General features: G+C 47.5%; 2 protein-coding genes across 6 annotated transcripts in view; one reads left to right on the top strand and one right to left on the bottom strand.

Annotated features, from left to right (window-relative positions):
* The window catches only part of FKBP9 (FK506 binding protein 9), a 28,184-nt gene extending 13,011 nt beyond the window's left edge, over positions 1 to 15,173 (top strand). The window contains exons 7-11 of the mRNA XM_015559711.1: positions 2,812 to 2,957; positions 6,003 to 6,189; positions 10,608 to 10,753; positions 11,897 to 12,060; positions 13,845 to 15,173. Of these exons, the coding sequence (XP_015415197.1) occupies positions 2,812 to 2,957; positions 6,003 to 6,189; positions 10,608 to 10,753; positions 11,897 to 12,060; positions 13,845 to 14,021 (820 nt within the window). The 3' untranslated portion in view covers positions 14,022 to 15,173. The remainder of the gene's footprint in view (positions 1 to 2,811; positions 2,958 to 6,002; positions 6,190 to 10,607; positions 10,754 to 11,896; positions 12,061 to 13,844) is intronic.
* A 1,625-nt stretch (positions 15,174 to 16,798) lies between these two features.
* Positions 16,799 to 25,602, bottom strand: part of NT5C3A (5'-nucleotidase, cytosolic IIIA) — a 54,052-nt gene continuing 45,248 nt past the window's right edge. For all 5 annotated transcript variants that reach the window (XM_006757209.2, XM_006757211.2, XM_015559714.1 and 2 more), the window contains 6 exons: positions 23,497 to 23,543; positions 22,446 to 22,531; positions 20,911 to 21,000; positions 19,440 to 19,602; positions 18,692 to 18,892; positions 16,799 to 17,396 (listed from right to left, as the gene is read on the bottom strand). In XM_006757209.2, the coding sequence (XP_006757272.1) occupies positions 17,289 to 17,396; positions 18,692 to 18,892; positions 19,440 to 19,602; positions 20,911 to 21,000; positions 22,446 to 22,531; positions 23,497 to 23,543 (695 nt within the window). In that variant the 3' untranslated portion in view covers positions 16,799 to 17,288. The remainder of the gene's footprint in view (positions 17,397 to 18,691; positions 18,893 to 19,439; positions 19,603 to 20,910; positions 21,001 to 22,445; positions 22,532 to 23,496; positions 23,544 to 25,602) is intronic.

Below are 25,602 nucleotides of genomic sequence, written 5' to 3'. Positions count from 1 at the left end.
TTTGGTTTACAAGGCTCAGCTGCGGGTGTGCAGATGGCGGGGGCCTGCCTGTGTGAGGTGTGTCTTGCTCCTTCAGATGGCCTGTGCTGTTTGGAAACCACTCCTGTAGGGGAAACAGTGGAGGCAGTAGACTTCACGTTTATCTACCAGTGGTTCTCAACCTTCCTAATGCCACACCCTTTAATACAGTTCCTCGTATTGTGGTGACCCCCAACCATAAAATTATTTTCGTTGCTACTTCATAACTGTAATTTTGCTACTGTTATGAATCGTCATGTAAATATCTGATATGCAGGATGTATTTTCATTGTTCGCGACCCACAGGTTGAGAACCACTGATAGTCAGCCAGAAACACTCAGAAGAATTGTTATATGGTTTCATTTTATTTGAATAATTCATTCTTCCTGCACTCCTGGGATCTCTTCTTCTAAGTTTTTCATTTGGTTTTCTTTTCGGGGGAAAATGTAACAGTCATGGCTCAAAATGAAAGCCACGTACGCATTATGATATGTTGTACCACCAGTCCCTACTTTACTATATAAGTGAAACAATGCAAAGGTATATAATAGAACATAATAATTTCCCATCAGCCCCTTCAATTTCACTACCAGCATAAATATTAATAACTTTCCACAGTCCCTCTCCACTCTTATGAATGCATTCATGCTTAAATATTCAATCCATCTGGAATTGGTTGTATTCAATGTGACAGTAAGCATCTAACTAGTTTTTTCCAGATGGTTAGCTAGTGCTTCCAACACTCCTTATTGAATAACTGTTTTTTTCCTCACTCATCAAATATCTGGCTTTTATTACGTACCAAATTCTTAAAATATACTTTTGGGTCTTTGTCTAGAATTTTTATCCTTTTCCATTGGTCTAACTCTTCCTGGGCCAGTGTCATACCTTAAACTAGTTTAGCTTTCTAATTTGTATAATAGATGGTATTCTTTTTCTTTTTCAACATTATTATTTCCTACTAAGTGATACACTGTCATAGTTCAAAATCCTCAAAGTATAAAAGTGTATACAATGAAGAATTGTTCTCCTATCCTGTCCGTGACACCCAGTGCCCCTCTTCACAGGGAAGCAGTGTTATGAATTTCATCGGTCATCCATACATATACATTGAAATACATATTCCCCTATTTTAATTTTTTGCAGGAATGAGAGCTTGCTATATCCTGCACCTTCAAAACAGTATTCTTTCTTTTTTAATCCTCACCCCCTAGGATATGTTTTTATTGATTTTTAGAAAGAAAAGAGGGAGAGCCCTAGCCGGTTTGGCTCAGTGGATAGAGCGTTGACCTGCAGACTGAAGGGTCCCAGGTTCGATTCCGGCCAAGGGCACATGCCTGGGTTGCAGGCTCGATCCCCAGTAGGGGGCGTGCAGGAGGCAGCCAATCAATGATTCTCATCACTGATGTTTCTATCTCTCTGTCCCTTTCCCTTCCTCTCTGAAATCAATAAACATATTAAAAAAGAGAAGGGGGAGAGAGAGAGAAACATAGATGTGAGAGAGACATCAATCAGCTGCCTCCCATATGCCTTCACCCTGACCAAGGGGATCGAGCTCACAACCCGGGCATATGCCCTGACCAGGAATTGAGCCAGTGAACTCTTGGTGCTTGGAATGATGCTCAACCAACTGAGCCACACCGGCCAGGACTGTTATTGCCATTTCTTCACGCCCCTTGGCTTGGTGGTCTCTGAGGGTGCTGAGAAGGAAGACTCTCCCAGCTCTCCCCACCTTCTCTGAGGCAGTCACCCCGGCTGTGCTCAGTGAGGGGATGGTAGGACAGACTGGCTCTTTCAGGACAGGCTTTCTGCCCATCTGCCCCAGGTGGGGGTGGAGAACGGGTGCAGATCCCTGCGGTTCGGAGTTGGGTAGTAGACGTGGCAGATGAAATTTTATGATTTTATTCTGGAATCATCGGGCTGTGAGAAATTGCTTCTTGTTCTCACCAAACTCATGATTCTTGACCTCAGTTGGCAGTTCACCCAGAGCCTGGATCTCCGCTGAGCGGAATGCTTGGGCCGCCTGCCAGTGGCACTTGGGAAACCCAAGTCCTCGCCAGACGGCAGCGTGGCGAGCGGGGACACGGCAGGGAGAATTCGCCAGGCGGTGGTGGAGACTGCCGAGTCCAGTTGCTCTGTGTTCACGTCCCACCTGTGCAGAGGTTCTCCTTAGAAGCTGGACATTGTCCTTGGACGCTCGCGGAGGTTCCGATAAGGGCTCCCTTGATGCTTTTTTCATTAGCCCGATGTGGTTGCCAAGCGTCCGTCTCAGTTACGTTAGCTGCATTCCTGTGGTTGCTCCTCGTTACTGTGTCCCATTCATAAGGTGACCAGAAGGCTGGAGGGCTTGTGTCTGAGGTGCCCCTGTCGACAGGGCAGCCTGGACGCTGGGTGTGGACAGAGGAGCCTTTTCCTGGCTGTGTCCTCCGATTCTAAGGTTCACTGTATTTGCCCAGCTGGTTTAGCTCACCCTCCCACACCCCAGGATGTTGCTGGTTCAAGTCCCCTTCAGACACATGCCTGGGTTGGAGGCCCGAGTTCAATTCCCCGTCAGGCACATGCCTGGGTTGGGGGCTCCATCTCCAGGCAGCCATCCATGCTTCTCTCTCATTGATGTTTCTCTCTCTCTCTCTCCCTCTCCCTTTCATTCTCGGAAATCAATAAAACCATTCATATTTTTACAATAAGGTCACAGTCTTCGGGGACTGGCGACCTCTGTCTCCTGCTGCCTCACCGTGCTGACGGATGTCACAGCTGTGGTGTCCCTTGTGAGGAACTCTGTTCTTTTCCAGCTACTCACGGAACCGCACCTTCGACACGTACATCGGGCAGGGCTACGTGATTGCTGGGATGGATGAAGGTTTACTGGGTGTTTGCATCGGAGAGAAGCGGAGGATCGTGGTCCCCCCTCACCTGGGGTACGGGGAGGATGGGAGAGGTGAGTGCCGGCTGCCTGCAGGCCATTCCAAGCAACCCGGCCTTCATGAGCACAGTGTCGACACTGAAGTGCAACTAGACCTGAAGCCCCCAACAGCTTTCCCTTCCGGAGCTGCCCTGCTGTTTCCCCTGGTCCTCCCTGCCCACTGATTGGCCTTTTCCTTTGGAAAAACTGTAAAGCTGCTCCAGAGTGGAAGAGCTATATAGTGAGCTCCCCTTCGTTTCCCCAGTTGTAACATCTTGCTATGTTTATTTTCTCTCTGTCTATAAATTATGTTTTGTTGTTGTTAAGCCATTTGAGAGTAAATGGTGAAACATGTTTTGCTTTTTCACAACTTTATTTGAGGTATAATTTATATGCCATAAAGTTCACCATTTTAAGGATCCAGTTCAGTGACTTTTAGTAAATGTAGTGAGTTGTGCAACCATCACACTAATCCAGTTTTAGAACAGTTTTGTCCCTCTCATCGTAAACTCCCTCCTAAAAAGGACACAACGAGTACATGTTGACTCTCGAAAAAGAAAATACAGATCAAGACAACAAAAACCTCCCATAATCCCCCCACCCAGGAATGAACGTTGTAGTGTGGCAAGCAGAAGAGTGGCCCCAAAAAACGCCCGCGCCTGGTCCCAGAACCTGTGAAGGTTACTTTCATGGCAAAATGGTCTTTGCAGATGCGACTAAGGGAAAGATCTTGAGATGGGGCGATCACCCTGGGTCATCCAGGCAGCCTTGATGTACTTACAAGAGCCTTTGTGCCTGGCCAGCGTGGCTCAGTTGAGCGTCAGCCTGTGAACCAGCAAGTCCCACTTGGACTCCCCTGGTTGCGGGCTTGGTCTCCAGTGGGGGATGTGCAGGCAGCAGCCAATCAGTGATTTTTTTCTCATCATTGATGCTTCTCTCTCTCCCTCTCCCTTTCTTTCTGAAGTCAAAATATATATATATTTTTAAAAAGAGTCTTTGTAAGAGGAAAGCAAAAGGTCAGAAAGAAGAGAAAACGCTAAGCTGCTGACGTAGAAGATGGAAGAAGGGGCCACAGGCAGGGAATGGCCGTGACCGTGAGAGGCTGGGAAAGGCATGGACATTAAGTCACCAAGTTTGTAGTAATTTGTTATAGCAGCAATAGGAAACTAATACGACCAGGAAGTGAATAGTCCTCTATGCTTTTTAAAAATAGAATTTATTGGGGTGACGTTGGTTAATAAAATTGTGTAGGTTTCATGTGTACAGTTCTTAAATACATCATCTGTGTATTGTATTGTGTGTCCACCACCCCGGGTTACTCTTCTATGTTTTTTAGTCTATGTGAATCTATGTAGATAAAAGGAAACACACACCCACCTACACAAATACTGACCAAAATGGGATCATCTGTACACGTAACTTTGTCATTTCTCTTTCTGTCTAATTTGTTGTGAAAATTCTCTATATCAACAGGTATTTTTAATGGCTGCATAGTATTCCAAGCCATACTTCCCTTCTTAATTATGTTTTTCCCCCCCTCATATACCATTTTTTGCTAGCTTGCTTAGGAATAGTTGATGTGGCATTTATTCTGATTTTATTTTATTTTTGCTGCTGGGGTTATGGCTGGCTTGGCAGGCTGTATATTTATGATATTACCCTTTCCTGACTACTACTGTGCCTGCGGTCTTTGGACGTTTTCCCGGAGGGCACGTCCAGAATATCTAAGAAACCTCAGGTTACTTGTTTCTTCCCGACATAAATTTTCCATTTATGCAGCCACCACAGGTCATAGCTTGAGCCACATGGAACAGGCCTTGCTTGTTTGCCTTGTGTCTCGATGTCTGTTGTTTTGTGTCGTGTAAACTTCTACCTCTAGCCAAAGGCGTGCAGAAATAGAAAACTACTTCTGAGTGTTTATGTCCCTGTAATTATGGCCTCAGGACTAGTCCTTCCTTTCTCTAAAAAGAATGTATTGATGGGAAGACATTTGCTTAAATGATTTTTCTCCATTTGGCTTTCTGTCAGAGAATTAGATAAGGTTTTGGGATGCATCGAAGGCTCATAAATTTTCTGGGCCTGAGGCTGCTGCATCCCAAGTTGCTGTGGGGGCGCAGCACCCTGACCCGTGACACCCCAGGTGCTTTTGTGCGGGGCAGGGGGAGTCTTGGGGGAGTCAGGGGTCCACCTCTGTCCTCTTTTGATTGGCACCTAATGCTCATCCCTGAGGGACTGACCGCTGAGGGTGTCAGGACACAGACAAAGTGTGTGGTTTCCTCACCGCCTACCTCAGGGCAGGCGCGCAGTCACCGCAGTAAATGCTTGTGGAGCGACGCCGGGCTCCCCGTGGGGTTCGCAGGCTCAGCCCTGGCACGGCATTTTCTCGCAGCCGTTTTTCCCACCAGGCTGCTGCGCAGATTGAACACGATGATATTCGTGAAAAATACTTTTGTGAACGAAAACGTTATTCAGAGGCCATGTTTCCACAGTGGAGATAACGGAAGATAAAATCTTATGAGTGGTTTTGTGTGGAAGAAGCAATCGGTGCGCTGGGAGGCTCTCTGGGGGCGTGGGCGGCGCTGCAGCAGGAGCAGGCCGGGCTTCCCCAGGAACTTGCCCTTGGTCCTCTTTCTGCCCTTGGTCCTCCTTTCACGGCTTTCACCCTGCAGCTGATTTTCTCATCTCACTTCTTGCCTCTGGGCGGAGCGGGGCGAGCCTTCACGTGGCTGAGCTGTGGCCTGGTCTGTGCTGAGCTCAGCCAGGCATCTTTCCAGTGGAGCGATGCCCTAGGGCAGGAGCTCATCATCTGGAACTGATAGTCCCAACTGTGCTCCCAACTGGCTCCGACCTGGAGGGCAAATCCGTGCCTCAGTTTCCCCATGTGTAACGTGAAGGTCGGGTTACTTCTAAGGGCCATTCCAGCTTCCTTCTTCCAGGGTTCTCTAGGGTTTCATACCTGAGTCCCGTGCCCCTCACGAATGCGGGTGAGGGTTGAGGGCATCCTTGGTGTTGTCGGGGGCGGGGGGCGGATTGGGGGCGCTTGGAGGGTTTCCTCACTCATTTCCCGTGTCTGTTCTTTAGGGAATATCCCTGGCTCGGCCGTCCTGGTGTTTGACATCCACGTGATCGACTTCCACAACCCTTCGGACTCCATCAGCGTCACGTCCCACTACAAGCCCCCCGACTGCTCGGTGCTGAGTAAGAAGGGCGATTACCTCAAGTACCACTACAACGCCTCGCTTCTGGATGGGACCCTGCTGGACTCCACGTGAGGGCCCTGGGGGTCAGAGGAGGGGGTGCGGGGGGCTGGAGGGTTCTCCTTTTCTTCTCATCAGATCCTGGCCGAGGACTGTCATCTCCATAGACGCCCCCGCCCCCGCCCCCGCCCCCCGCGTAGCTCAAGCCCACATCACTGCTCTGATGTGTCCTTATGGCCTCCCCCTGCTCCTGTGACATCGTCTTTCTGAAAAACAGTTCTCGTCTTTAACTGCTGCCTTTAAACATTAGCCAGCAGATGGAAGCCAGGCTCCGGAGCCTGACACACCAGGCCGTCTCTGTCCGCTCCGTCTGCCTCATCCGTCTTGTCTTCTGCTGGGGCCGGCTTCCGCCTCCGGGGCGCCCGGGGCAGTGGGGCTGGAGGCGCACTGCATGTCCTTTCCTTCTGGTCAGCTTCTGCCCTTTTCTCCGCCCCCCGCGTAGCTCAAGCCCACTTTTTAATGTATTTGTATTGATTTCAGAGAGGAAGGGAGAGGAAGAGAGAGATAGAAACATCAATGATGAGAAAGAATCATTGATCGGCTGCCTCCTGCACGCCCCCTACTGAGGGTTGAGCCCGTCACCTGGGGTTGTGCCCTTGACCAGAATCGAACATGGGACTCTTTGGTCCGCAGGCTGACACTCTATCCACTGAGCCAAACCGGCTAGGGCTGCCCTCATTTCTTAGGAAGAATCAGCTGCTCCCACTTCCGGAGTCTCATAACGGTGTTGCGTTCCCTGCCTTTTAGTGTAGTTTCTGTCTCGGAGGCTGGTCTGAATGCCCCAGGGACACCAAGGTGCTTGTTCGTGTTTTTATTCCTTACGTCGCCCAGAGCGTAGCTGGAAGGGGGCATTCTGTGAAGCTTAGCTGGAAACACATCAAGGGAATCAACAGTATAAACTGGTGTCATGAGGCTCAAGGAGCTTTGCTTCCGATGCATCGAATGTTCAGATGCGTCTGTAAGTTAATACAATATTCTCTTGAGGAAAGAGACATTGTCAACCTTTTTTTAAAAAATATGTTTTTATTGATTTAAGAGAGAGAAAGGGAGAGGGGAGGGAGGGAGAGAGAGAGAGAGAGGGAGAGAGGGAGAGAGCGAGCAATCTGCTGCGTCCTGCACCCCTCTACTGGGGCTCGAGCCTGAAAATGGGCATGTGCCCTGGCTGGGAATCGAACCCGAAACCTCTGTGCACAGCAGGACGCTCAACCAGCTGAGCCGCACTGGCCAGGGCCAGCCTCGCTTCATGTCTAAGTGCATCCGTGTTTGCGCTGAGCCTGGCTTAGCTGCCGTGTGGTCGTGGGGAGAAGGAAGGGCTTCATGTAAGTGTTTGTGCTGCACTTCTTGTGGACGGGGAGGGTCTTCTCCTCCCCCCAGTTCCTCTGCCTCTGGCTTCCGGGGACAGTGTGGCCGGGGAGCCCGGCCAGGGGGGCGGGCCTGAGGGACAGACCGTCCAGACCGTTCTCTCTGCTGCTGTGAGGTCCTGTGCCCTGATGCAGTTACCCTACGTGATCGCATCCAAAATGTGTTGATTAGAAGCATCAAATGAGGAAACTCTTAGGAAGTAAAAATGCTTCCCTAAGGGAATGACACGCTGCCCATTGTAGCATGTATCCCCGTTACAGAGAGGCTAAAATGTGGGGGGGGGGGGAAAGGGGGGGCACCATGGAGTCAATGAAACTGGCACCAGCTTCTGTGGGAAAGCTGACTGGAAACACACCTCCTTGCACCGGTGTTAGAGGCCTGCGGAGGGAGGGAGGGGAGGAGCGTGGCTTGTGGTTTGGGATGAAGTGAGCTTAGGCCTGTGAGCCCGCTGCTCCGTGAGGTTAGAACCTGCTCCAGGGCCAGTGGCGTGCTGTCACCTCTTGCTAACGTTCACATTTTGCTGCTGCCCCTCCGGCCCTGGGAGGGGGAGCCGAGGGTAGGAAATGAGCAAAGAGATTCCGTGCCAGTGGGTTCAGGAAGAACTTCTCCCGTGGGGAGGGAGAGTCAGCTTCCAGCCGTCTGAGGTGTGCTCAGTGGGTTCCCAACCATCTGGAGGCCACGTGAGGCTCCTTCCTCTGACCAAACTCCGCCCTTTACCGGGGGCCTTTGTGTTGTGTGTGAACCCGCACCGATGGGCGGCATCCTTGCTGGGCTCTCGGGGGTGTATGTTTCAGAATAAAGGGATGAAGGGAAGTGGGGTGGCATCTGCCCACTTGAGTGTGGGACTTGGGGGGGTGGCTTCTGGAAGGTGGGGCCTGGTCCCGCCGGGCCCTGGGAGCGCTGCAAACAGGAGGCAGTGGGTAGGCTGTCGAGGGGGCGGAGGGGAATGTGGGTGGGGAGCCGCGAGGGCGGCTGCAGGCAGGAGGCAGGAGGCAGGAGGCAGGAAGCACTCAGAAGCTGGGAATGCACCGAAGGAATGAGGAGAATGTCAGAGAAAAACTGGAGGAAAATAAGGAAACAAATAAAAGGATGCCCCGAGGAGAAAGAACGGACGGAGCTTGCAGACATGAGCATGAAAGCACGTTGCTTGCGGCGAGGGTTCTTCCTGCGAGCTCACGCTGGCCTCACAGAGGGAGACGGACTCGCTGTGTGATGACTAAATGAGCTCTTGCCTGATCCCTGAGACCTCGCAGCCCTGTGGTCCCCTGGGCGGCCCCCTCCGGTCCCTGGAGAAGAGCCATAGAAGGCGCCTCTGTGGGGCGGACAAAGGAGGGATTGTGTGGGGCGGCTGGGCGCCCCTCCCGCAGCCCCCGCCAGGGCTGCCTGTGCTAGTGGCTGACTTCTGCTTCGTCCCAGGTAGGACGAATGCAAACCCTGCTTTGGTTTCCTGGCCCCAGAGAACCGGCCGGGCCCTGGGAACCAGCTGGAGGCGGGAAAGAGCCTGCAGGGGAGGCTGGGAACCCGAGAAGGGGATGGGACCCAAAGGGACAGACCCTCCCATGTTGTCACCAGCTGGTGAGGGGCTCCAAAGGGCCTCTAAGGTATTGGGGTGGGGGGAGCTCTTCTCGGCATTGAAGCACATGCCCCCTGTTTGCCCTGAGGAGGCGATAGGGTTGCCATTTTTTGGAAATACCTTTATTTTCAGTAGTGATGGAGGTGAGAGAGCCAGCGTTTATTTGTCTGATTACCCAGGGACCATGGGTATCACAGGTAATTGGAACCACGGCCCAGCCCTGGCCGGTGTGGCTCAGTTGGTTGGGCGTCATCCATGCACTGGAAGGTTGCTGGTTCAATTCCCAGTCAGGGCACATGCCCGGGGTGCAGCCTTGATCCCCTGGTAGGGGGCATGCAGGACGCAGCCATCAATGATTTCCTCTCACATCCATGTTTTCTCTCCTCTTCTCCCTTTCTCTCTCTGAAAATCAATAAAAATATATTTAAAAACAAAACAAAAAAACCCATGGCCCAAATTAAACTCATAGTTATTTTTCTGGAGTCAAAGAGGGTTACAGACCCAAGACCCTCAAGGCCATCTGTTTATTGAGTGCTTTATGCATCCTCTCCACTGTGCCAAGCGTAAGATACTGTCTCCGATTGAGGACATCCCTGAGCGACAGCCATTACTCCCTCCACCTCGTAGAGGAGGAACCGAGATCACACTTCCCAGGGTCAAGTTCAGTGGCCAAACCAGGATTCACACTCAGGCTTTTTTAAAAATATATATTTTATTAATTTTTTACAGAGAGGAAGGGAGAGAGATAGAGAGCTAGAAACATTGATGAGAGAGAAACATCGATCAGCTGCCTCCTGCACACCTCCCACTAGGGATGTGCCCGCAACCCAGGCACCCGCCCTTGACCGGAATCGAACCTGGGACCTCTCAGTCTGCAGGCCAACGCTCTATCCACTGAGCCAAACCGGTTTCGGCGTCACACTCAGGCTTTGCTGAATCTGCAAGGCAGGGTTTTCACTACGTTATCTATTTTTTAAATTCCCTTGGGAATTTCTGACTAGAACATCGACTGAAACTTAAAAATTGTAAAAGCCGTGGAAAGAAGCCCTGGAGAATCGCCACCGCGATGCCCCATCACACTGAGGATTTTCGTGTGCTTTTCCTACCACCGGCTCCTCCTCCTGCGTAGCTCCGTCATGCACCCACGTCAGGAAGGTGACACTGATAGACCACCACCTTTCACTTTCAGGCCCCATGAAGTTTGCTGAATGTTCCCCTAAGGCCTTTAATAGCCAACGGGCCCCATTCCAAGATGTCCTAACCCTGAACACCTCCTCAGCCCTCCTCTGATTTCCATCTGGACGCCTTTGAAGAGGATATAGGTGTTTTGTTTGTGTCTGTTTATTTTTGCAAAGTGCCCCTCCGTGTGGGTTTGTCTGTTTCCTCGTGACCAGATGGGGGATCTGTGCCGTTGGCAGTGATGAGATGTGCCGGGGACACTCAAGTGCCAATGGGCTGATGACCTAACCGGGGACGCTTCTGTTTCGTTTCCAGGTGGAATTTAGGCAAAACGTATAATATTGTCCTGGGGTCTGGACAAGTGGTGCTGGGAATGGACATGGGGCTCCGGGAGATGTGCGTCGGGGAGAAGCGGACAGTGATCATCCCGCCACACCTGGGCTACGGGGAGGCTGGCGTGGGTAAGTGGCAGGTTTTTGTTGTTTATTTCAGATTAAAAACATTTTTTAATATAATTTTATTGATTTCAGAGAGAGAAACATCTATTGATTGCCTCCAGTACCCACCCCAACCAAGGATTGAACCCACAACCTGCGTATGTGCCCGGACAGGGAATGGAACGGGGGACCTTTCGGTGCATGGGATGACACTCCACCAACTGAGCCCCCCTGGCCGGGGCTCCCTTCACCGTTTACACCCTGTCCCCCAGCCCTGCTCCTCCCATTTTGAACCCAAAGAATCTATTGGATTTTTTAAAAAAGCATTTGGCATTTTTGTGTGAAGACCCCCATAGATTCAGAGTTGACGCCAGGCGAATGCCCCACGTCCTCTTGAGAAAGCAGGGGCGATGCTGTAGATGCAGTTCTTGAGTTCGTGTTTGCCGTCATCTTGGACCACGTATGAAGGCATGTCTTATTATCCTCACTGCTCTGAATATGTGGGAGATCTACTCAGCTCTCCCACTGTGGCCTCTTCTAGAGCCTTTGAATCACCAAGACACACAGTAAGAAGTGTGTTTTATCTCCTAACCTGTGTTACATGTAAATATACAATATATATTTATACATAGAGACATGTACATTTAGGTTTATCTGTAACATGGAAACTCAAGCTTCATGGAATGATACTTACCCTTCCTACGTGCAAGGTACCCTAATTGTTTTATTCTGTTTCTTTATTAAAAAAAAAAAATGCTGGCCCGGCCAGCGGGCTCAGTGGTTGAGTGTTGACCTATGAACCAGTCACAGTTCAGTTCCCGGAAAGAGCATATGCCTGGGTTGCAGGCTCCATCCCCAGTGTGGGGCGTGCAGGAGGCAACCCAGTGCGGGGCGCGCAGGAGGCAGCCGACCCACGATTCTCTCTCATGGATGTTTCTCTCTCTCCCTCTTCCTTCCTCTCAAATCAATAAAAATATATTTAAAAAAAAAAAGGCTGGTCACACCCTGTAAGATGGGAAAACCATGTGCTGATGCTGAACTTCCTTGCTTTCCCAAGAACTGCCTGCCCGCCATGAGGTGGCTGGAGGCCAGGGTGGGGTGGCTGGCGGCTGAGGGTCTGTCCACTGCCCCATGGCGCTAACCCTCCCCTTCCTGTCGGTGAGGCAGACGGAGAAGTGCCAGGCAGTGCCGTGCTGGTGTTTGACATCGAGCTGCTGGAGCTGGTGGCCGGCCTGCCGGAGGGGTACATGTTCATATGGAACGACGAGGTGTCATCCAACCTCTTCGAAGAAATCGACAAGGATGGCAACGGAGAAGTCCTCCTGGAAGAGGTAACGACCTTTGCAGGCAGGTGGGACCAGAGGAGCTCAGGGAGCCGTCCTGGGCCGGGAGCCTTCCCAGCGTGGGGAGGACACCTGTGTTCAGCTCTGTGCTGGTGAGACCCTCCACACACAAGCACCAAGCGCTCTCACACGCACGCTCTAATCTAGTGGTTCTCAACCTTCTGGCCCTTTAAATACAGTTCCTCATGTTGTGACCCAACCATAAAATTATTTTCGTTGCTACTTCATAACTGTAATGTTGCTACTGTTATGAATCGTAACGTAAATATCTGATATGCAGGATGGTCTTGGGTGCCCCCTGTGAAAGGGTCGTTCGACCGCCAAAGGGGTCGCGACCGACAGGTTGAGAACCGCTGCTCTAATCGAAGCTCTTTGCAGAAACTGAGCTACAGGGACTGATTTCAGGGTCTCGGCTCTGGTCAGGTCCAGTTCCTGGGCGCTCGCTGCATGCCTGGCGTGCTGTTTTCCCATCTGTTACCTTGCTTGGCCCTTATGACAGTCACGGAATCATCCCTAGTTTTCAGAGGAAGCAGCTGTGCACAGAGAAGGTCGATGACTTGCCCAGGGTCACCCAGCTCCCCCGTGGCGGGAGCCAGGACCCACAGCCCTGTTTGAGCATCTAGTGCTGTGTCTCCTGTAGCAGACACCCTGGTGGAGCTGGGTAGTAGAGTCCTCTGTCCGTCACAGCCCTGCTGACGTCCATCCCACCCGCCCCACGCCTGCTCGTTCAGGGACATCGCCCCAGCTTCTCCCCTTTCTCTCACGCCCTCAGCATCTCCCCGGCGACTGGCTTGCTCACAGTAGCGCTGCACCTGGTCTTGCCAGGGGACCGGTGCCTTTCCTATTGCTGAGTCCAGTGGTCGGTCCTCACTCTCTTACCTCGACACAGCTGACTCCTTCGCACGCCACCTTCTTCCCCCGTCTTCCAGAACCCCTCACCTGCTTGGTGTTCCTTCCACCTCACTGGTGGTTCCTCAGGAGTCTGTCCTCTGATCTGATGCACAAGTTGGATCACGGCCGCTTCGACTCAGACCCCTGCAGAACCCCCTATTTCAGAGTCCTTTCCACAGCCTGCTCGCTGTGGCCTCCTCTCCACCTCCTCTCCCTGGGCTGGGCTGTGAACACCTGGCAGGCACCCACCCACCTCCACGCCCGCTCTCCTCTCTGCCCCAGAAGGCACTGGCCCCGGACAACTGGCACCTCCGCTCGCTTCCTTCAAGCCTCTGCGCAAGTCTCCCTTTGTCCCTGCCTCGGACCCTGACCCCGAATTCATACTTCGACCTCCTTGCCCACTGGGACTTAGGATCTTTCTTACTTGGCTCCACTTGTTTTTCTGGAGCATTTCCCTTTCTTACTTAATAGGGAGCTTATTTTTCATGCTCATTTTTAATTGTGCGTCTTTCCCACCAGAATATGCTGGAGTTACAGGTGCAGGAAGTTTTGTTTGTGTGTGGATGTAGCTCTAGGACACAGTAGACGATAGATTTTTCTTGTGTGAATGAATGGTGTGGGCAGCAGTGCTCTCCGGGGCTGGGTGGTCAGGGGCCGTCTTTGTGAAGAACGAAGGGCTGATTTCGGGGGAGGGGGAGCTCCAGCAGCCACGGGGTTGCCCGCCTGGAACCTAAGGGCTGCTGGAGTCACTCAGGCGGCGGTTTCTGACCCGCATCTGGAGGGGAAAACCCAGGTTGCGTAGCTCAGAGGATTTCCTGTTCTGCCAGCTCAGATGCAAACCCCATTCTGTTTGGGCCTGAGCCTGTCCCTCCCCTTTCCAGTTCTCGGAGTACATTCATGCCCAGGTGGCATCCGGCAAAGGGAAGCTCGCTCCCGGCTTTGATGCTGAGATGATTGTGAAGAATATGTTCACCAACCAGGACCGCAACGCAGACGGCAAGGTCACGGCCGAGGAGTTCAAGCTCAAAGACCAGGAGGCCAAGCACGATGAACTCTGAGCCGGAGGAGCCCCGTGTGTGACGCCCAGCCCCATGGCCGCGGAGCGTGCTGGGAGGGCGCCGGGCTCTCTCGGAAGGTGAATTGTCAGCAAGGGCAGGTGGCCACACATCAAGGCTGGGTCGATACACACGTGAGAATTTTAGGCCGAATGCCAGGGCGTTAGACTGCATCGGTGCGAGGGGCGTTCGCACGGGCTGTGTGGGATACTGAAAAGGCGGCGCTGCCATGTTCTGCGGGCCTTCCGGGTAGTTTTGTTATTAAGGGAAAATAGTGTCGTATAGAAGTTATTATAACCATCCTGCAGGGAACAGAAGAAAAAAATCCAGGATATCTGTGTAAAGAGGATTAAGACAAATTTTTTTTTAACTTGCTGGTGTTTTATAAGCGTTGTCCAGACGGGCAGAAAAAGCGAAGGGCATGCCCGGTGGGGTTCCCAGAAAGCCCCCAAAAACTTCTCAGCGGCCTGTACAGTTCCTTCTGGTTGGCCCAGCCTCCACCTCCTCCTCCTCCTCCTACACACACACACACACACACACACACACACACACACACACACGCTTTTCTGCTTAATCGCCCCATGCCCTTGTGGTCCTCTGTTTGGTTGGATAGCTTGGAGGTGAAAAACTGGGGACCACACAAAAGGCATGGAGGCCCACGGGCAGAGAACGTGACTGCGTCTGCCACGCGAGAGCACCTGCTTCACCGTCTCAGCCCCGTCACTCTGCCCCGTGGCGCCCTAAGTCCTTTGATTAGATAGATGCGTGCAGGGCATCTCCCTGTGGCCCAGGTGGCCATGTCTTCCCAGCCGATGAGCATAAACAAGGGGACAGGATGCTCCTCTGCCTCCTGGAGAGGGAGGGCCCTGACACCCGGGACCTCACTCTGTGTAACAAGGACCCTGCCCCCGGGGCCGTCCCCACGTTGTGCAGTGAACACCTTGCTGCCTTATCTCCTCTGTTCCCCACCGGTGATGGCACCGCCTCCCCTCCCCGAAGTGACCTGCGCTTTTCCTTCTGAAACGGCTTTCTGTTACTAATTTAAACTGTTTTGTACTGATGTAGCTCTGAGGTAGTCCATGAAAACGCCATGCACTCATTCAATTGAATGTTGGGAAACCCATCTTTTCGTGTATAAAACGTTGAATTCTCTCACCAGGCTTTGTGGTGTTTTCTTGGAAGGCGGAGAGGATCCCGTGGGAATATACCGGGCAGTCAGAATCCCCCGGATCAGAACGCGCAGGACCTCGCTGTGTTGACTTGGGAGAGAGTTAGAGGGTGTAGGCTCAGGGTCCTGGCGGGAAACGCCCTCCAAGGACCTCTGCAGGGAGGATAATGACAGGACTGTTTGTAGAGGTGTGGCCAGGACTCTGGGACTCAGTAAGAATGTCAAGGTACCCGGGATGGCTGGTGGCAGCAACAGCAGGAGGCTGCTTCTCCCTGGGCCTGAAGGGTCAAGGGGAGTGTAGACAGGGCCTGAGGCACGTCCATCCTGAGCTGTGGCTGGTGCAGCAGCAGACAGGGGAAGGTGGGGGGCAAGGGAGGGGGGTCCTCTGCCCTGCCACTGGCTCCCAGTCGCTGAACCCAGTCCGAAACAGAGGAAAAGGAACTCGGGGGCTGGTGTTAGAGATCAGCCTCTTTGGAAGCAGAGGAAGGTGGAGAATGAATAGGGTTTGGGGTGGGAGCAAATGGAGGACAATGGGTACATGTATAGGGGAAAATACATGTATGTTTTTAAAAATCAAACGTTGCTTGCTTTTTGCAGAAGCAACCTAGGGACTCCGTGCGCTTGGCTGGCCTCACTTTGTGAAGCTGCGGCAACACTCGCTCACGTTTGCGTTATGATTATGGGTTACGGCTCTGCCCGCCAAGGCCGTGAGCACTAATGAGCCCAAACAGAGGGTGGAGGTGCCACGCACAGCGTTTCCCTTCATCACATTTCACACCGGATTTCTGGGTTGCCCCTTGAGGCAGCAGGGACCTCCTGATAGAACAGATGGCCAGTCTCTGCCTTAGGACCACCGGGCTTATGGCACAGGTTTTGAACTTTGGGCTCAAAACATGAACTACGTCTTCGATGCTAGTTGGGGATTAGAGTATCTTAGAGAATCAGACATCTACGCATGCATGTGACCCGTGTGCTTGAAACATCACGAGGCACCCTGGTTGGGTAGCCAGGTTGGTTGTCCCGGTGCACCAAGGGTCGATCCCCGGTCAGGGCACATAGAAGAATCAACCAGTGAATGCATAAATCAGTGGAACACAAATCGATGTTTCTCTCTCCCTCTTCCTCTCTACAGACAAACAAACCATGAGGCTACTTTGCAAGCATAAGCAGTCTGCACTATTTTGTTAAAACCTAGTGCATTTGATCTCAGATTACTTAGGAATTTATATAGATTTTCTTTTCTCTTTTTAAAAAAATATGTTTTTATTGATTTTAGAGAGAGAAAGGAGGGGGAAGGGAGAGAAACATCTATGAGCGAGAACCATCCATCGGCTGTCTCCTGCACACCCCTGACTGAAGATCGAGCCCCTAATCCGGACATGTGCTCTGACCAGGAATTGAACCAGCGACCTGAGTGTGGCAACCAACCGAACCACACTGGCCAGGGCTATACCACCTTTCAAAATTATCACTTAAGACAGAAAAAAAATTTTCATTTTGGCAGGGAAGTTGGCCTGACTGCAAGATTATCAAACACATACAAAATAAACCCAACAGGTGCTTAAGTTTTTGTTGAATGAATGAATGATAGTCTTGCCAATAGAATTAAAAAGACTTTTCATTTCATGTTTATTATCAGTGCATCAATACAGAACATCTTATGATTAGTGACATTTGGATACCAAGCTTTTCCAACACCATGTGCTAGTATGTTCTTGTAAGTTTCAATTTCCCCCAAAAAGCATAACGAACACAATTTTAAGAGATGGTGATACCATCAGCATAATTCACTTAAATTACAAAAACCTCAATACTTAAAATCACACACACGTAAAAAGACTCCTCAAAACTTCTTAACAGTAAACTACAAAATTCACTCCGGAAATGTAGGCAGTTTTTTCAAATTTTGACTTTAAGGTTTTTTTAATGTTAAAAAATATGGTGAGGAGTGTGTTGAGAGAGGCAGAAAACGAGGTTCCGGTTGATGGATTCAGCATGTCTGAGCAAGGATATGTGATAAATAAAAGTCTTTCACACGCCGAACACACGCGCGGTTCCTGCACCCGTTGCACCCACAGGACAGGCGTCTCCTTGTAGAATGCTCACTTATATAGGATCTTCTGTAAGATAGAGTTGGCTACCTCCAAGGATTCCTCTTTGACTAGAACAATATCATAAGAGTCCATGTACTTATCTAAAAGCTCATCCACCTAATCAACAACAACAACAAAAAACACAAAGATTAATATCCAGGGAGAAGCAAATAATTTCAGTACGAACCACATTGTTATGTTAAATCTGTTAGGCAAAAAAATGTCTTATGACAGTGAATTTAATAAAAAACTAAATTAACTTTCATAAAACATTTGAAATGAAGCAGTACTTTTCAATATTCAAGTTCTTTTTAATTATTTAATTTTTCATTTTATTTATTTGTAGGAAATATTCAATTTCTTTTTTTAAATATATTTTATTGATTTTTTACAGAGAGGAAGGGAGAGGGATAGAGAGTTAGAAATATCAATGAGAGAGAAGCATCGATCAGCTGCCTCCTGCACATCCGCTAATTGGGATGTGCCCACAACCAAGGTACATGCCCTTGACCGGAATCAAACCTGGGATCCTTCAGTCCCCAGGCCGACGCTCTATCCAGTGAGCCAAACCAGCCAGGGCGGAAATATTCAATTTCTTAAGGTTTGCCCAGTTGGTGTGGCTCAGTGGTTGAGTGACAACCTATGCACCAAGAGGTCATGGGTTCGATTCCCTATCAGGGCACATACATGGGTTGATCCCCAACAGGAGCCGTGCAGGAGGCAGCAAACAGTATTGATGTTTCTCTCTCATCGATGTTTCTCTCTCCCCCTTCCTCTCTCTCTAGAATCAACTAAAAAAGATTCTTAAGGCTCATTGACAGATATTTTTCCACTTAGGGGCTTTTCTCCCTAAAAGAATTCTCTCTATTCCAGTGGTTCTCATGTGGGGATAAGGTGCCCAAGGAACATTTGGCAATGGCTAAGTTTTTTATTCTCCTGACCGGGGAGTGCTATTGGCATCGAGGGAGGAGAGGCCAGAGAGGCCTTTTACAATGTACACCCTTCCTTCCCACCACCCACAGTGCACACCAGCTCCTTTACTCATCACCAAAGGGAAGGGGTAAAGAGCAACCCGGACGGCTCCAAAAGAACTGCTTTCTCAGGAACCTGGGGTAGCAATTACCGGACCAGTTTCACCCTAGTTTTTTCCTTTTTAAAAGAAAACGAAACATTTCTATCGATTTATATTTAGACAGGGAGGGAGAGAGAAACATCGATGTGAGAGCAAAACATTGGTCAACTGCCTCTTGTACTCCCCCATTGGGGATTGAGCCCACAGCCCAGGCATGTGCCCTTGACTGGGAATCGAACCAGCAACCTTCCAGTGCAAGGGACAACACCCAACCAACTGAGTCACACTGGCCAGGACAACCTGGTTTTTCCTTAAAAAGAAATGAGATTTTCATACTTACTTTATCATTTAGATATCCAATTTTCAGAATGTGTTCAACATTAGCTACTCCATCTGCCATTCTTAAGTCTCCTTGGGAGTCTCCCAACAGAATTATGTTGCTGTTGTCTTTCAGTTGATTGAAATAATCTGTGTTCTTCAAGGCACCATCGTGTTTGTTAAACACATGAATTAGATCTCCCTTAAATCCTTTGAGCATGCCCTATTCAAAAGACATAAATCCTGTGAAATAACAGGCTTTACACATTTTACTTCTTGTAGTTTCCCATTCATGATAGGTAAGAAGGACTGAGAAGTAAATGACTTTCTAGAGATACTTTAAACGTTAAACATGAGTTGAAAACCCAATTTTTTACCTTTCATTTGGTTCCTAACCAAAGGTGCCATTCTATGTATGTTATATTGTCTTGACTAGAAGAACTAGTTCAAATGACGTTAGTTCAAAGCCACTTCTTTTTTCCCATCCATAGATGTGAATTCTTTAGAGTTGTTGCATTACATCACATTAGACATTTTACTAATTTTAAGATTAGTCTGTAGCTTGGGGAACAAAAGTTTGAGCAGAGTTGTTATGCTTGAAACATGGGTATGGATACAACACTGCGAGAGGTGATGAGGCCTATTGTGGGCCTATGAACTTGGCCTCATGTAAGAAGCACACATGAAATAATAAATAACAAATGCATTGACATGGTTAGAATAGTTTCAGATTTTAAAAGCAATGATAAGGAATGACCTGATAGTCTTACATTGTCATCGAAGTCCATGAAGTTGGACACTACTTTCACATTGGAATAATAAACACCAGCTTGCCGGATGATCTCCTCCAGTACGTCTCCGATGCCGGCCGAGAATATGAACACGGGGATACTGTGTTGCTGGAGCTTATCGAAGAAATTCTCATATCCTTCCCTGCAAGGCGGAGGCACGGTATGACTGTTAGGCGTGAAGACATATCTCTTTTCCCCCTAGATCAGTGGTCGGCAAACTGCAGCTCGCGAGCCACATGTGGCTCGCGAGCCGCGGGTTGCCGGCCACTGCCCTAGATGTTTAAAAAGCCACATATTTCTATGATTCACTTAGTTCTCATTTCAAAATAAAGCCCAAGGGGACTGTTACTGATGTCTGAGACTAGCACAAGTTTTTCGAACAACAGTTAACTTTTTACCCTCCTTTTAGTAAATTCTCACAGTAAAAATGAGATGGTTTTAGACTCGCATTGAATATGGAGAAGCCTACAGTTCAGAATTTATACGAGTGAACAGCAAATCATTAAACTTCAGCTTGAAAACCCCATTTGGGGTGAGCTGCAAGACCTGCTGCTTGTCATTCTACTCATCTCCTCCCTATTGCTGGAAAAGCAGGGACCGAGCTGGATTCCTTCACACCCGGCCTCTCTCCTGCCTAAGAGGTGGCAGCTACAGGTAATGTTTTCATCTTAAAATCCTCTCTTCCTGTTTCACGCTCCCTGGCCCTAGGATAAGCTGCCCAACAAAGGAATGAAATACTAGCAGTCCTCACACTCTGACAACTGAATGCTTTCTTCAGAAGCCTTTAATGTAGCATCATCATTAAAAAAAAAAAAGGAAAAGGAATAAAGAAAAAAAGAAATAGCATCATATTTGGTTATGGGAGTTGAAGAATTTAAGAGGTAGTAAACAGAATTGAAAATAAGCTTTAACATGTTAATATCCAATAATTCACCTAATAGAAATATTTTATTATTTGCTAAAACATATGCACCTTTCCTACAGATCGTTTTCAAGGGACTCGGAGAATTCAGAAAGTAGATTTATGACAAGTTTAAAAGAGGGTACATCATAAAAACAGGGTACTTAGTTAAACACGTTCAATTTGACTTATAAACATTCTTTTTTTATATTTCATATCTTTGAAAAGTACTTCTGCTAAAAAACAAACAAACAAACTTCAAAATGGTCTTGTTTTCCTAACTGTAAGTCTTGAGATTTTAAATTTGGAGAAAGAAAATGTAAATCAGTGCGTCAAGCTCACAGGCTTTCATTCCCTGCACCACGATCTGACGTGTCAGTCTCAATTCCTATCTCGCCACTTTTATTATGTGACAGGCGGCATGTTCTGGATATGTTTTTATATGGGATATTCTCATAGATTATTTTAATAAAAATATACACTTGAATACGGCATGTAACAGGTCAGGTCTGTAGACAATTAACAACAAAAAACACCCGTGAAACTTACTTGAGCATAATATCGGATTCTGCCACAATTTCTTTAAGTTTAGCTCTCGGTATACCCTGTTCAACAAGCAGGTGATGTGATTTAGTGTACCTGGAGTTTATGCCCAAAGAAAAAAAATCAATGAAAGCGAATTAATACTATTCTCTATGACAAAGCATTCTTTGGTATGTGAAAATGCAGTATTTCATTTATGCTAGTTTGGACTTAAATTTCAGATCTTTACATTCATTTCTAATGAACATATACCTCACATGTCTCAAAAGATGATACACATGTTCTCACTTCTTAGTGCATTTCCCAGTTCTCCCCAAACTCTGGCTTACTTTGGGTGTGTTAATAAGACCATGAGAGGATTCTAGGTATAAACCTTTCCTCGTTCTACGGATAAGAGCTCCAACCTCAGGAAGCATAATCATGTCTTTGATTCCAGGAAGAACTGGAGGAAAGCCATTTTTCACTGGCCTGGAGTCTGAATTCTCATGGAATGCCTAAGCACCGAAGATGCTGCCTAGTGAGCAAAAGAGAAGATCCTTGCTCTGGGAAGTTTTATCCACATACAGGTGCTTTGTAATCACATAAAAGCACCTGTAATCACACCGTCTCAGTATAACAGGCCTTTAGAACCTCTCCACCTGACACCCACAAATCCCCCCTATAATACTCTTCAGTGAAACCCCCTCTCTGGGTGGCTCCCATCCTGCTAGTGAGCTCATTCTCCCTGGGAAGCTATGCCATTGCTAGAACATTCTAATTCCTCGACAGTCCTGTCATCGTGCTGAAATCTATGTTCTAAGCCTTCCATGTCTGTTTCCAGTTTGGCATGTTGAGTGAGTCGAACCTCTTTTCAACACTTCCCACCATAAACACTGATGAATTCATGTGTGCAAGGTACGCAGTTGGGTGATGGGATAATGAATATAAACAACATCATTTCTGGTCTCTTAAGATTCTAAAACCACTCGATGTTACTTCTCAGATCCAAAGTCTCCATTCTTTGAAATGTTCCTCAAATGGAGCGGCTCCAGTGTCTGGGCCTATCTTAGTGGCTGCTCCGACCCTCTGAGTGTCAGCACCTCTCCAGTGTTCTCCCAGGAGGCAGCACTGTGCTGGCAGCGTGCTCTGCCTAGAGCGAGGGGCGCACTGCCATGAATTCACCATCAGCAGAGGCCGGCTGGGTCTCAGCACAGAGTCCATCTAAATCCTACGTCGTTTTCTGGACACACTGAGCCACATCTTGTCCATAGACTTCAGAGAACACAAATTCTTGTTTTGAGTTTCAGGCTGAGGTGCAGAATTTTAAATTTATTCCTACCGAATTTATTTCTTCATCTTCAAAAACAAAGCAGAACAAAACTAATTCTAGACTGTGAGAGTGATTAGAGAATTTGTTTTGTCATATTTAATCACTTGCTCTAACTCATTGGACAATGTATTAATCTATGTGCACATGGTACTGGGGGGGAAAGACACCACTAGTTGTAACTGTTATGTAAGGTGGTTGTATTTGAACCCTCCCATGGTGAATACACACTTACCATTCTACCATATGAGGGTTCTTCTCTTCTACCGTAAGACGAGGGTCAGTTTCAATAGCATAAAATTTTTCCTTTAGTTCCAGTAACTAGGAAGAAACAAATACCTAAATCACGAAGGCTGCAGAGTTGCCATTAAGCTGCTTAATTTTATAGGAAGCAAAACAATGTAGTCAACTGTTTTTCCATGAACTGCTTTAAATGGTAAAGACTGGAGTATGAGTATCTATTACATATAGCAACCGAAAAGATCTTTGTTGGTTTAGGTTTACATGTAACTAAATAGAGCAGCAAAAGGCTGCTTTTCTTTCTTTTTTAAAAAAAAGTACTTTCAGCTCAGCAATTCAGTGAAACCAACTAAAAATCATACTATCACTACAAAAACATTTTCATTCTCATATGAAAGTATTAAATTTGATTCACCTTTGGAATCTTATTTTGTTAAAAGAGATACAGACACCTACTCAAAAAAGCAGAGAACTAAGGCAATTTCCTGATCAATTTAAAGGAGCAAAACCAAAGTAGTTTTGTTTAACTTTCCAATTAATGTAAAGATACCAGGATATTTTGGTAATCATTTAAAAGTTTTTCATGTAAGTTTTGTTGTTATTAAAATGTTACTGGTAATTTTTTCTTTAAAAGAAGTTGAGTGCTGTAATCCAAAGAATAAACCTAACATTTATTGAGTGTTTACTATGTTCCAGGTATGGCTACAAGCACTTTGCATTCATTCTCATTTGTGTGAATGAACCTGAAGAAATTCTCAGGCAAAAATGGTAACGAAGCCCTAACCAGTTTGGCTCAGCAGATAGAGCTTCGGCCTGCGGACTGAAGGGTCCCAGGTTCAATTCCGGTCAAGGGCATGTACCCCGGTTGCGGGCACATCCCCAGTAGGGGGCGTGCAAGAGGCAGCTGAATCGATGTTTCTAACTCTCTATCCCTCTCTCTCTCTCCCTTCCTCTCTGTAAAAAATCAATAAGATATATTTTTTTAAAAAGTGTTAAAAAAATGGTAATGAAGCCTTTCATAACTGGATTATTGTTAGTGCTTTTACCTTTTTTCGACATTCATCTGAAACCAGCTTACAGTTGTCAATGACATCTAAAGAGAAAAAGCAAACAAGGGATGAAAAGAAGTACTCTCATAGATGAATAACTACTTTTCTTTTCAGTTTAAATGCCAAGTCAACTAGCATAGTCATTACAACTGTTGGAGTGGTGCTATCCACATGGCATTGCTAGAGAATCTAATGGTTTTAAAATGCATGATTTTGTGATTGCTCGTTTACATCACTGAGCTAGATAATTCAAAGTCTTCGAACACTGTGAGTTGTATAGTGACTGGTCCCTTTAACACCATTAAATAGAAGCAGGGAATACACCTTTGAAATATACTTTCTTTCTTAATAAAACATTAATAATGTGAAAATCTGGAAAACACAGATTGTAAGGAGAACAAAAATTACAATTTTACCACTTAATAATAAATTATTAACACTTTATTATGTTTCCTTTCATTCTTAAAGTTTTATGCTTTTTCAAATAGATAGCAATTAAACCAGATCTATACTTTTGAATTCAGCTTTCTTTTTCACTTTACAGTGTAGTTCGTTTTAAAAAATATATATTTTTATTGATTTCAGAGAGAAAGGGAGCAGGACAGATAGAAACATCAATGATGAGAGAAAATCATTCATTGGCTGCCACCTGCACACTGCCAACTGGGGATCGAGCCCATAACCCGGACATGTGCACTGACTGAGAATCAAACTGTGACCTCCTGGTTCATAGGTCAATGCTCAACCACTGAACCATACCAGCTGGGTGAGTATTTTTATTTTATTTAGGGAATCAAACTGTGACCTCCTAGTTCATAGGTTCATGACCTCAACCACTGAGCCACGCTGGCTGGGTGAGTATTATTTTAAAAACGGAATTATCTCATTTAGAAAACAAAATAGGCGTCTTATCTTAGCAACACATTTTAACTCAGTATTTATTTAATACCGTATTCCTTAACTAATTTACATATAAACGACACAAGCATTTAGTAACATGTTACTAATTAATAAATGCTATTTCTGTAGGTTAACCCAAAATTGAAAATCCATTTAAATTTGTCTTGAATAATGAACAGACTACATTTGGAGAGAAAAATTTCAGACTTCTTTATTCCTCTTGCACCCAAAACCATACAGAAAATAGCCCTTTATATAACACTAGAGGCCCGGTGCACGACATTCATGCACTTGGGGGGCGGGGGGAGTCCCTCAGCTCGGCCTGCACCCTTTAGCTGCTAAACTTCGATGGGACATCTTTAGCACTGTGGAGGCAGGAGTAGCTCCTGCCACTGCCACTGCTCTTGCCAGCTGTCAGCCTGGTTTATGGCTGAGCGGTGCTCCCCCTGTGGGAGTGCACTGACCACCAGGGGGCAGCTCCTGCATTGAGTGTCTGCCCCCTGGTGGTCAGTGTGCATCACAGTGACTGGTCATTCCACCATTCGGTCGGTTTGCATATTACCCTTTTATTATATAGGATGGAGGAAAAATAAACCCTAAACATATAATAAGAAAAAGCTGGTCTACGGCCATACCACCCTGAATGCACCCAATCTCATCTGATCTCGGGGTAAAAAAGCAGATCCCCTCACTTTCAATGTCCAAAAAGAAGATTAAAAAACCCCAATCTCGAGAAACCAAGATGGCGGCATAGGTAAACACCAGAAATTGCTGCCTTGCACAACCACTTCAAAAATACAACTAAAAGACAAAACATACCGTATTTGCTGGCGTATAAGACGACTGGGCGTATAAGACGACCCCCTAACATTTCCGCTCAAAATACAGAGTTTGTTATATACTCGCCGTATAAGACTACCCCCTCTTCCGCACACCTTCCACACACCAAATAAAAGGTAAAACAATATCAGATTTGATTTTAACATTTTAATTTATATTCAAATGCTTATGACATGCAGGAAAACTGTCACAAGGCTGTATGTAATCAAACATATACATAAAACAGTGCAAGTTTATTACCGGTAAACATACCGGTAATTCACTAAAGAAAACACACTCTATAGACTGGTACCGTAGATGCTTCTCAGGAACACAGGCAAGCAGCCCACAACCTAGAGGGACTGTCAATGATAGAAGAAAGAT

This window comes from Myotis davidii, unplaced genomic scaffold, assembly GCF_000327345.1.
Source record: "Myotis davidii unplaced genomic scaffold, ASM32734v1 scaffold573, whole genome shotgun sequence".
Lineage (NCBI taxonomy): Eukaryota > Metazoa > Chordata > Mammalia > Chiroptera > Vespertilionidae > Myotis > Myotis davidii.
This window is presented reverse-complemented; position numbering and strand designations above follow the sequence as displayed.